The 12628-nt window shown below is 41.5% G+C and overlaps 1 protein-coding gene across 1 annotated transcript; it reads left to right on the forward strand.

Moving 5' to 3' along the window:
• Positions 1–2543: 2543 nt before the first annotated feature.
• Anks4b (ankyrin repeat and sterile alpha motif domain containing 4B) lies at positions 2544–11848 on the forward strand. Its single transcript, XM_036184306.1, has 2 exons — positions 2544–2707; positions 10774–11848. Exons 1-2 carry the CDS (start codon positions 2544–2546, stop codon positions 11846–11848), a joined length of 1239 nt encoding a protein of 412 aa, XP_036040199.1.
• Positions 11849–12628: the final 780 nt, after the last annotated feature.

Raw genomic sequence — 12628 nt, forward strand, 5'->3', positions numbered from 1 at the left:
ATCAGGTTTTCAGGCTTGGCAGCAAGAGCCTCTACCTGCTGACCCAAGTCCACGGTCTTTGTTATTGAGTGTCTTAGTTCCTTTTCTATTTCTGTGACAAAACACCATCACCAAGACAATTTATAGAAGAAAGAGTTTATTCTGGCCTTACAGTTTCTCAGTCCATGAGACTGAGCAGTAGCTGAGAGTTCACATCTTGAACCACAAACAAGCATCTAACTTGAAATGGCATGAGTCTTTTGAAATCTCAAAACCCACTCCCAGTGACATACTGTCTTCAACAAGGCCACACCTTCTAATGATCCCCAAACAGCCACCACTGGGGCCCAAGTATTCTAATGCCTGAGACTTGTGAGGTTATGAGGGATGCCTTGTTGAAAACATCACATTAGGTATATAAAAGCTCCAAATTATTATTTTAAATTAATTTTCTTTCCCTATTTAGTATCACCTCTTGGTATCTGTACAAACTTGTTGGCTTTGTTTTTTGATACAAGTTTATCTATAGCATTTTTATTGGTATTTGTTTGACATAATTTTTCCTTTCAGTCTTTTGACAATTTCATGTCTTAGCTTTGTCTATTAATATAAAACATGGTTGAGTCTTGTAACTGAGGAATTTGAGTCATTTAATTTTAGGTTGGTTACAGAAAAATTTGCAATTTAGGTGTTATAAACCCCACAAATGTTCTCCTAAACTCTGCTCCAACTACCATCTTGTAAATTTTGATCTGTTTCGCCTTTCATTCTGTTCCAAAGAGTTAGCAGAGAACTTACTTACAGAATATATAAAGAATTCTCACAATCCATTGATAATAGAATGACAGAGTGAAAACATGGGGAGAAGGTTTGAATACCAGATATAAGAATGGCTAAAAGGCACTTGAAAGGTGCTCATTAGGAAAATGCAAATTAAAGCCATAATAATGTCATTTCACACCCACTAAGATGGCCACAGAAAAAACAGGTTATAGTGAGAGCTGGCAAGGATGTGGAGAAATTGGAACCCTCATGTGTAATACCCTCCTGCAATGTGAAATGGTCCAGTCACTTTAGAAAATGGCAATCTCTCTCTCTCTCTCTCTCTCTCTCTCTCTCTCTCTCTCTCTCTGTCTCTCTCTCTCTCTCTCTCTCTCTCTGTCTCTCTCTCTGTCTCTGTCTCTCTCTCTCTCTCTCTCTCTTCCTCCCTCTCTCCGTGTGTGTGTGTGTGTGTGTGTGTGTGTGTGTGTGTGTGAGAGAGAGAGAGAGAGAGAGAGAGAGAGAGAGAGAGAGAGAAAGTGTGTGCATGCATGTATTAAATGGATAAATATTTGAAATGCTAATATAGAGAAATAATATTCAACAATAAAAAGAATGAACTTCAAAACATATTCCTTTTAAATAAAGCCCCCCCCCAATAACTATTTATCCCAGGATTCCATTGATATGAAATGCTCACAAATGCAGCTATATAGAGAGAAAATCAATTCATGGTTTCCTAAGGTTTAGAGTAGGAATTCATTGCTAATAAACACAAAGAATATCTTTTGATAGTTTTGTTTTTACATTTGTTTATTTAGGATGTGAGAGTCTGAGTTGATATGAATTTCCAGATTATAGGCTCACAAGGCATGTGTGGAGAAAATGCTGCAAAACTGAGCTGTAAGAGGGCCATTGGCCAGTATTTGAGTTTACAAGACTAGGAAAAAATGAATTCATTAACTGTGCTGCAAGTACTCAACAGACAATCGCAGCATCAACAGAAAGATCACCTACATGAAACAGTGATGCATGGGAGTGGGATATGTTGAAGCTGTCCTGTGTGGCTAGGGTGACCCACAGCAATCTCCACCATGCAAATGAGGGATGTCCTGATTGGTTGATATTTTATTCCCAAGGGCCCTCTGGGTTCACATGGTGCAGCCTCTGGTCAAGGTTGTACTTGGTTTAGATTGGTTGCACTCGGTTACATCATTCTGAAGCTAGAAAGTGCTCTGTTTCCTTTTCGTGGCATTTTTTAGACCAGGCTTGGATGGTGGCATTTCCCAGATGGTGACCTGTTTGTTTTCTGGCCTGTCAGTTAGCCTCTCTTCACACTATGGTAAAGGTTTTACAACTGTAAATTTACTAAAATCATTCTATTTATACTTCAAATGGCTAAGTTTCAAGTTATATAAATTATACCTGTAAAAATCTACGGAAACATCCCATCCTCCCACACCAGTGAACTTAAACAGTTCTGAGTTTCTTGAGAGTATTTTCTACATTCTGTGCCTGGGTGACCAGTATCACATCTGACACTTGTTAGTGGACGCTAGAGATTAAATGTGCTTCACCACCCTCATGACAGACATGATGTGTTCACTGTCAGGACTGGTTCTGAAAGGAGAGGTCCAAGTCCAGGGCTGCAGGCCTTCCTGGCTGCCCTCCAGGGAGAGAGGCTGGATTGAGCTTTGTCCTGGGGTGATGGTCCCTGTCACTGATTAACCAGCCCTGTTGGAAGGCTGCACCACCAGCACTCCCCACACAAAGACACCTGGCCAAGTCCTGGTCGGCAGAAAAAAATGTCGACCCGCTATCACCAAGCAGCAAGTGACAGCTACCTGGAACTTCTGAAGGAAGCCACCAAGCGTGATCTGAATCTCTCAGATGACGATGGCATGACACCCACTCTCCTGGCAGCCTACCACGGCAACCTGGAGGCCCTGGAGATAATCTGCAGCAGAGGGTAAGTGATTTCTGTCAGGGCAGCCTGGGGTCCTCCACAGCAGCAGCAGCAAGAGGCGGGGGAGTCCGAGTAGACATTTTTGCCTCTTTCTAGGCTCTCTAAGTAGTTGGCTTTTAGAGAAAGACAAGAGTAAGGTAGATATGGTTTCTTTCCCTGTAAGAACAGCCACCTGGGGGTCACTCAGCCAGAGGTGTGAGTGGGTATTGTAATTGTATACATTGAAAATCATTTCCAAGGATTTAAACGGTTGGCTCTTTAAAAAGAGGTCACCATTCCACTCAGTTCAGTCATCCTCCTTGGTTAGGACATGTTTTTATCTGACTTTTTCAATCGTGTCATTGAAATCCACCTTTTATGAACCCTCAGTTTTGGTGTAAGTCCCTGATTCTTGAATGACAATTTTTGGCTTTACAAGCTGTAAAAGGGATCTCCAGTCCATCTTTACTTTAAATTTAATTTTGGGCAACACACACACACACACACACACACACACACACACACACACACGGGTCAGCTAGGAGAGGGAGAGAGAGAGAGAAACACAGACAGACAGACACATGGGGGTGTTGGGAGAGACAGACAGAGACACACACACAGAGGGAGGAGGGGAAAGGGAGAGAGAGACAGACAGACAGACACAGCTAACTCTTTTATTCTGCTTGTCCTGCCCATCATCAGAGGGCTAACAGTGCCTCAAGAAAGGGAGAGATGGAGCAAGAGAGAAATTGGAGGGAGGGAGTGAGGAAGAGCAAGGGGAAGAGAGGGGAGGAGTAAGGGAGCCAAGTGAATGCATTCCATACAGTTAGCATCTGGTAGGTGACAGTCCTCCCTCCCTCCTCCCCTTTCCCCTCTTCCTCTTTCTCCCTCCTCCTCTGATTCTTCTTCCCCTTCATTTGTGGTGCTGTTGAGAGGATGCTGATCAACAGAATGTCCTGGTTTCTGTCGTTGAGAGAGAAAGACGAAGAGGTGGCTTATGGTAGACATAACACAGCCTGCTCTAGAGAGGGGGAAGTGAAGCTTGTATTAGAAAGACAAGGAGATGACCAAGGGCTGAAGAAAGCCTCTTTCTCTAAGACAGAGCACTGTGCACTCCAAGGATGGAAGACATGACCTGCACAGCGACAGGACAAGCCTAAGTAATAAAACCAGACAATAGGAGCCTTGAAAGTTCTGTTAAGGACTTGAACCTCATCCTGAGTGCCAGGAAACCACACCCTGTATTTACAAAGGAAGCCTTCAGATAGATTTATGCTTATAAATATTGTTCCAGTGGTTACACAATGGTTACAGAGAATGTTTAAGGACATTCAAGGTGAACTGAACTCACATGGTGATAATGGGTATGGGTAGACATAGGGAGATTCCAGTGGCAGTTTGGATGCAGAAGAGCTGGTGATTAGATGTGGGCAAATAAAGGGAAAGAGGCTCAACATCCATGTTTTCATTAAACAGATTGTAGATATGGGCACCTCATTGAATTGAGGGACACGTCAGAAAAAGCATGCCCACTGTCTACACTACATCTTCTGAAAACTTGTCAATATAAATCTTTTCTCTTTTCAGTAAATGCTTCAGTTATTTGTTATAGCAATAAAATATCTAACACACTTCCTTAATTTAATTTATAGGGACACTTTAGTATTATAATCAGCAAATTTGCTTCCTAGGTTACCTCTATGTTGGATACACATTTTTTTTTCTAATTTTCAGTGTTGTGATGATTATTTTTCTTCATAATCTTTGTCCAACTCTCAGAACTGAAGTTTTTAAATCAGTTGGCATGCATCTTAGCCCACTTCTGCTATGATAGCAGAATACCTCAGGCAAGGTAATTTCTAGAGGCTAGAACTTTTTCTCATAGTTCTAAGAGCAGCACAGAAGTTCAAGATCAAGTTAGCAAGAAGTTCAGTACCTAGAGACCCAGTCTCCACCTCCAAGATGGCTCCTTAGTGCTGCTGCTGCCTCCAGAGGGGAGAAAGGCGGAGGAATCATCTCACAGTAGAAGAGACCTAAACAGGGGCATGCAAACCAGAAAAAAAAAAAAAAAAAAAGCAAATCCCTCCCTTGATAAGGAACCCCTTCCACAAGGTGAAAACTGGGGGTTCCTAGTGAGGATGAAAAGTTCCCACCATTGCATTCCCACCTTTGTAAGCTGTGTGTCTGTAACCCTGCCCCACTTTTATAATGGGGTCTTCAACATTGGTTTATAACATTGATTTACAAAGGGTGTGTGTGTGTGTGTGTGTGTGTGTGTGTGTGTGTGTGTGTGTGTAAAGGGTGAGTGATGGTGCCAGCATGCCACAGTGCACATGTGGAGGTCAGAGCCTCGTGTGTCAGTCCTCACTTTCCACTGTGTTTGAGAGTGGGTCTCTTGTTACTCACAAGCTAGCTGCCCATGAGCCTCCCATCTTGCCAGAGGAACACTGGCATTAGAGATGCCTCTGTATCCGTCCTTATGTGAGTTCTGGGGATCTGAACTTAGGGCCTTAGGCTGGTGCAGCAAGCAATTTACCCACTGAGCCATCTCCACAGCCTTCAAAATGCTTTTAAAGTTAACAATCTGAAAAAAAATATATATATATATATATATAAATGTACATAAATGTATAAATATATGTTATAAATATGCTTGTAATTAGTATTTTAACAATTGATACTTTAACTATAAAATATAAATATACACATATGTAATATGTTATATATACTTATGAGACATATGAATATGTAATATATATTTTACGTGCATAAATATGTCAATCTCTGCTACATAATTCTAATTTGAAGGTCATTCATTCTAAAATATTAACTGATAAATATGATCTTCCAAATTTTTCTTTTGCACACCTGCACAAGTGTATTTGTTTTCTTTAAAAAGTCAATCATACAGTGTATAATGTTAAAATAATGATATATCGTTAACAATATGCACTTAAAAGTTGATATACATACCACTGCTTTTCATGACTACATGATATTCTATTGTTTTTATCATTATTTATTTGTTTTAAATTATCCAAAATTGCACAGCCGCACATGATGATAGTGCACACCTATATTCCCAGCACTTGAGTCAAGAGGATTGTGAGACTGATGCCAGCCCAGAGTTCATAGTTACTGTCTCCAAAATTGTGCATATATTTATGATATACAATATGGTATTTTAAATACATTTGGATTATGTAATGACTGGATCATACTAATTATATGATAACTTGCACACTTACCATTTTTGTGGTGAGGATATTTAAAATATATCTTCTTAACAATTTTCAAGTATGTAAAGCATTGTCTTTTTTATGTCATCACCATATTGTAGAGTAAATTGCTTGAACTTTTCCTTCTTAATGGACACTTTGTATCTTTAAGTCTCTATCACCATACTTTCCCCCTACCCCTAACTGCTGCCTACTCAAGAGACTTCTATAAGGCCCATATTTTTTAGATTCCACATTTAAGTGAAATATTTGTGCCTAGCTTATTTCACTGAACATAATGTCCTCCAGGCTAATCCATGTTTCCAAATGCAGGATTGTCTTTTTCTTTAAGACAAAATAGTATTCCATATGTGCATATATGCACACACACATATATACTTTTTTCATTCATTTACTGGTGCAGGCAAATTGATTCCATAATTTATTCAATTATTTGGCCCATTCATAGCATTTCATTCCATCTCAATTCAGTGCAGAGACTTAACTTTTTGTCTTGTTAGCTGTTACAAGTAGAGTTGAAAGGAACAACCTTGCTCATTCAGCTTTGTCCAAGGCCTCACATTTCCTTGGGATAAAGTCTTCAAAGTAGAACAGTGGATTCTGGGGGTGCCCTGGTCTTTTGATGTGTATCCTGCCAAGAAATCTGAGCCAGATAATGCTTTCCCAGCATGGTCCTCTCCTTGTGATCCCACTAAAACCAAACAACTGGTAGTTTTTAATCATTTCCTGTTGGATAGGCAAACATTGCCAGTGTATGGTTTTAATTGGCATTTCCCTCCTTATCGTAAGTCCAAATAATTCCTTTTTATGTAGAAAAAAAACATTTTTGATGGAATTATTATTTTCTGAGAACAGCTTTACACATATTTAAAATCAACTTCAAAAGAAGAAATTGGAGTGGAGCAGATGCCTAGAGTGTTGTAATTTAAGCAAATTACCCACTTAGCAACAATAACAAGCTGATTTAAAAATTATTGATCAAAATGGTTGCTTACTAAAAAAATCAAGGGCAAAATATAGCTTATTTTAAATAGCTTCTAAGAGTTTCTCTTTTGGGAAAAAATACCAACACTAGATTGAATCTATCCTAAAGAATCCATAGGATATTGACATTAGATTTAGTCCATCAAACAAAGGTGCTGGTTTTAGATGGCTGGGCAGATATCTGCATGGTGCTGCTAAGAATTATGAGCCAGAAAGCTTCGTTTAAAAAAATGCATTGGAGTCCCAGCTCTGGAAAAGCAGGGAGAGGAGCGTCTTGGGCGCTTGCTGGTTGATCTAGATGGTTGGTTAGCTCTGCTTTCAGTGAAATACCCTGTTTCAAAAACAATAAAGATGGAGAAGCAATTGAGAAAGACAACCAGATTAACCTCTACCCTCTATGTGTACATGTTGGAGCACACACACACACACACACACACACACACACACACACACACACAGAGATATGTGAGTCAGACATGGTGGTACATGCCTGTAATCCCAGAAAAATCAGGAAGGTAGGAGGTCGGAGGATTCAGCCTTGAAGGTCAGCCTTAGTTACATAGAAAGACTCCTTACAAACAGATAGAGGCAGAGGAGAGTATGATTAGATTTAGAAAGACTTCATGAAGCTTGACATTAATACATTTTTATATCAATTGAAAACTGTCCTTAGGGTTTAGATGCACTAGGGAAACCAAAGGATCATCTTCCTGACAGTTTTCATTTGGAATTTTGCATTTGAAATTTTCTCTAAAGAAGATTCACCTCTGCCCCATCCCAGGCTCCTTGTATCTTGAAAGCATCACGGGAAGACCCACTGAGTTGGAAAAATTCGCTCCATTCTGCCTGAAGTTTATGGATTTAACTCAGGCTCTTAGCGCCCTGTTACTTCCCACTACAACCCACACTGCCCAGTACTTCTTCTTTAGTTTACCCAATCCAGGGATAATTCAGGCAAATTTAATCAGTGTGTTTTTGTTTATGCTGTAGTCACATCTTGGCTACTTTCCAGCTCTGCTTTGATGTCTAGGGTACTTAAGGGGTCCTTTGAATATGGTGTTCAGTTAAGTAAATAAAAAGTGAAACCACGTGTTTGGGGATTAGGAACTGTGCTCCCCAAAGATTCCAATGTGCCAAGGCTGGAAGGGGGGTCTCCTTTGATCCAAAATAATTAAATTGGGCTAACTGGCTAGGGCTCTTAACAGAGGCTCCCTGACAGAACAAGGTTATTTAACATTTGCTTTCCTTAGATTCAATTTCATTTTCTTTCCTTCCTGTTCCCATTCCTTTACCCATAACTCCATGCTGTCTGGTCACACTGATGTACACTCTGGGTTCCCCAAATATACCATGTGATATCACCCATTCTCGTCTGCCCATGCTGTTCTCTGTGTGAAACAGGAAGCTGATCTGTGGCTGGATATAGCCCACACATGGGCTTCACTTGGATTTCGCTGTGGTTTCCTTTTAAAATTGAGCCAACATTTAAATAAATTCCACGAAATTCTGGAGCTCAGCCTTCATTTGAAAAGTGGACGTGGTAACACCATTTCTGCTTCATTAGGCCCTAGCCAGAAACCATACTGCAGTTTCTAGGATCGTGAGTATTATCTTGGTCTTCACTGAGAAACCCAGTAACTTGTATGTCCTCTTTGGGCAGATTTTGAGATTTCTGCTAGAAATTACAGATGATAAAAGGAGAAACATAATGTAGGCTTTTCCCTCTTGGGAAAATTAATTGGGTAAATGGAGCACAACTACTTGATAAATAAAATAACACTGTAAATACTTAACTACAAGAACTAGGCCAGCATGGTGGTACTGCTGAGAGAGGATCAGCACAAGTCTGAGACAAGACTGGACTACATAGTGAGTTCCAGCCTGTCTGAGGTACAGAGCAAGATGCTACCTCAAAAACAAACAAATGACTAGGGAGATGGCTCTGTGGGGAATGGTGTTTGCTGCTGAGCCTGGTGACCTGAGATTGACCCCTGGGTCCCACATGGTGAAAGGAGAGAACTGACCACTCTAAGTTGCCCTCTGACCTCCATATGCATATTGTGGGACATTCATGCCCACACATATACACACAGGAAAACGCATTTAATTTTTGAAAATATTTAAATATTAAAAATCCCCAAAGAATGTTATAGTGGTGGAAATTTACCAAAATGGTCACGAGCAAAGATAAATATATGAGTGTGGCAAAAAGAGCAATGATAATAATATATGTTAAATGTATATATGCATAGTTTACCAAGCACTGTTCTGTTACATATGTGTTTAAATTCACACAAAAACTCTATCAGAGGCATTCTTATTATCCTCAATAAACAGTCAGGATAGAAGACTTGTGGCTGGTTAAATGAACAAGCTGGGTTATATTCACGGAAGACGTTTATTATGACACAGATGGTTAAATACGAGACAGGCCTGATCCAAGGGATGCCACCTGTCGGGCTGGGGATATAGCTTTACGGTAGAACACGTGGCAGGCACATACGAGGCCCTGGGCTCTACCCTTAGTTCTGCAAAAGTAAAAATGGAAGTGTACTGCCCGTTACCATCATTCAAAACAACTTTACTCCTGGGATGGTGATTGGTTCAGAACTGAGGTAGCCAGGGGCTTACAGGGAGGAGACCCAAGCCTGAGTTATCAAATTATAGGATTCTGGTTGTGCCACATAGGGACATTTGTATTAACATGTGTTGATACACAGGGAGCCTGTGAATCACCTGAAGATCTTGTCAAGCTCTAGTTTCTGATTCAGTAAGTCTGGGTTGGGCTCCAAATTCTGCATTTCAATAACACCACAGGTAATCTGTTGCTGTCACTGCCGGTATGTTTGGGTCAAAAAACTCCCCAAAGTAGAATCAGTATGGTACTTTAGCATCCTCTGCTAGGGTGTAGATCTTTTCTGCTTCTGCGTTAGCCACCCACCAGCAGTGGTGAGGGCTTTTGCAATTCATCTTCTTACTCTCCTTCAGTAGGGTCTGTACTTGTATTCCAAGGCTTCACAGGTAACAGAAGCTCTTTTTTTCTGATTGATTTGTTTGTTTGTTTGTTTGTTTTCTGCTTTTGACTCATGGGAGGGCTCTCTCGAGTCCTCCAAGAATACTGCTAAGTTGTCAGGACAATTGAAAGCCAATTTTAAACACAGAAATCACTGAAATTATATAAACTTACAATTGAACACATTTTATGAAAATGTAGCACTTGAAACTCACCACTTCATAGTTAGTTCACTATTTTTCTTGTGCGTGTGCTCTGAAGTTACAGATTTCCATGGATTGTTATGGTGGAAATAAAATAGCATACTATGGCTTGTCTCTTCTAATCTCTGTATCCAGTGAGGTGAAGTGGCAACATGAAGATTCTCATGATGGGGAGACTTACACTGTCATACATGCTATAAAGCAGGGCTTTGATGTTTTGCCCACGAACGAGCCCATTGTTAAACATTCACGAGTATACCATTAGATGATATTATTCTTGGCCTCAGGGAAACTTCTAATTGAGCTCAATTAGAATTAGGCATGATACTATATTTTCTTTCTCTGAGTCATGTGATCCAACTCTGGCCAATGTGATATGAAAGTGACAGCTAGGAAGTTTTTTGGGAAAGTTTTTTTGTTTTGGTTTGGTTTGGTTTTTGCTTCTAAAAGGAAGGCCTAGCATGGAGATGGCTATCTGTTTCTGGCCATCTGGTATCTGGCTCTGACACAGCTAAACTCAGCAGCCATCATATGGTTCAATGTCAAGGCAGAATAAACATGCATTTTGTTGGTTGTTTTTGTTTTTCTTTATAGGCCTCATGTTCAGTGAAAAAATAATTTCACATGCATCTTTCATATTTTCTTCTCCAGTGGGGATCCTGATAAGTGCGACATCTGGGGAAATACTCCTCTACATTATGCAGCCTCCAATGGCCACACCCACTGCATCTCATTCCTGGTCAACTTTGGTGCCAACATCTTTGCCCTAGATAATGACTTGAAGTCTCCACTGGACGCTGCTGCCAGCAGGGAGCAAAAAGAATGTGTTGCTCTCCTGGATAAGGCTGCCACCATACAGAACACCACGAACCCCAAGAAGGTCAGCCGACTGAAGGAGCAGGCTCTGAGGAATGCCAGGAGGCAGATGAAAGAATGCGAGCGTCTTCAGGAGAAGCACCAAAACAAGATGGCCCGCACCTACAGCAAGGAGGACTCGGGGACTCTTCCTTCTTCCCGCGGCACCTTCCCCAGCTCGTCGCTTTCCAAGGCTTCTGCTGGTGGATTTGGGTCACTGTCTAAAGGCATCAAAGATACCTTTAAGCTAAAATTTAAGAAGAACAAAGATACCGCAGAGCAGGTGGAGAAGGAGGGCAGGAACGGGCAGAGGCATGTAATGGAAGTGTTCAGAGAGGAAGAAGAAGACTCATTTACAGAGGACGTCAGAGAGAAGCTCCAGTTGTCAGCAGAGAAAGCCAGGGACGCACAACACGAGTCTATTCTCAAACGTCCGGGGCTAGGGAGTATTGTTTTTAGAAGGAACAGAGCACTGGACCTTGAGGACATCTCCAACAGCAAGAGGGAGTCGGGCTTTAAAATACCCAGTGAGTTGTTCCAAAGACAAGGAGCGGCTGATGAAGAGGAAGATGAAGAGGGAGAGGCAAACAGTATTGCAGGTGACCTTCCTTGGGACCAAGAAGTAGAATGGGAGGAAGATGTGGTGGACGCCACCCCGCTGGAGGTGTTCTTGCAGTCTCAGCAACTAGAGGAATTCCTTCCCATGTTCATCAGAGAACAGATGGACCTAGAAGCTTTGCTGCTTTGCTCTGATGAGGACCTTCAGAATATCCACATGCAGCTGGGCCCCAGAAAGAAAGTCCTGAATGCCATAGACAAGAGGAAGCAGGCACTTCGGCAGCCTGGGCAGCTGGGGGACACCAGCCTCTGATGGAGGCCACTGGTTAGCAGGGTGACCTGAGCATGTGGTCATGCTGAGTTCTCTTGGGAGCACCATGGAAGCAGCCTGGACCTGATCTTTGTCCAGTGAAAGACCTCTGGGTATAGGTGTTAAGGTATGAGAGAGGACCCCCAAAAACAGAGGCCCAGACTCTGGGAGATAGTCTGTATTCAGGTAAACCATCAGTTAGAAAATAAAAGCCAGGAGACCTTGGAACAAGAAAACTGTGTTTCTTTTCACGAGTTTCCACGAGTAGACCAAAGGTCTGTGTAGACCAAAGGCTCTCAGTGGTCTAAAGTGCAAAGCCCAACTTAAATGGATCTAATCTTTTAACAGATGTTTACAGGCAGCAGGGTTGGGTTTATAGCATTCCTGTCTAAGAATCAGGGGAGTGCAGCAGGTGGGGGATAGCAGAAAGAAAATGTGGGGTGCCTATTGTGGAATGAATTTCTAAAGTTCGTGTCTAGAAGCCCTATCCCCTGAGTGTTTTTGGAACTAGTACTTTAAAGAGGAGGTTAAGGTTATTTGAGGTTATAAGGGTGGGCTCTTAATTCCATGTGACTTAAATGAGGAAGATAATCAAGGGTGTGCTTACATAGGAAGAAAAGAGAACAACAGGAAGGCAGCTGTCAATCAGCCAATGAGAGCACCCCCAGCCCCCACCTCGCAGGAAAATCAAACTTGATAAGAGTTTGGACTTCCAGCCTCCCGAGATGCGGAAAACCAGTTTCTACTGTTTGAGCTACTCTGCCTGCAGGGTTTTGTTCTGGC

This window comes from Onychomys torridus, chromosome 1, assembly GCF_903995425.1.
Source record: "Onychomys torridus chromosome 1, mOncTor1.1, whole genome shotgun sequence".
NCBI lineage: Eukaryota > Metazoa > Chordata > Mammalia > Rodentia > Cricetidae > Onychomys > Onychomys torridus.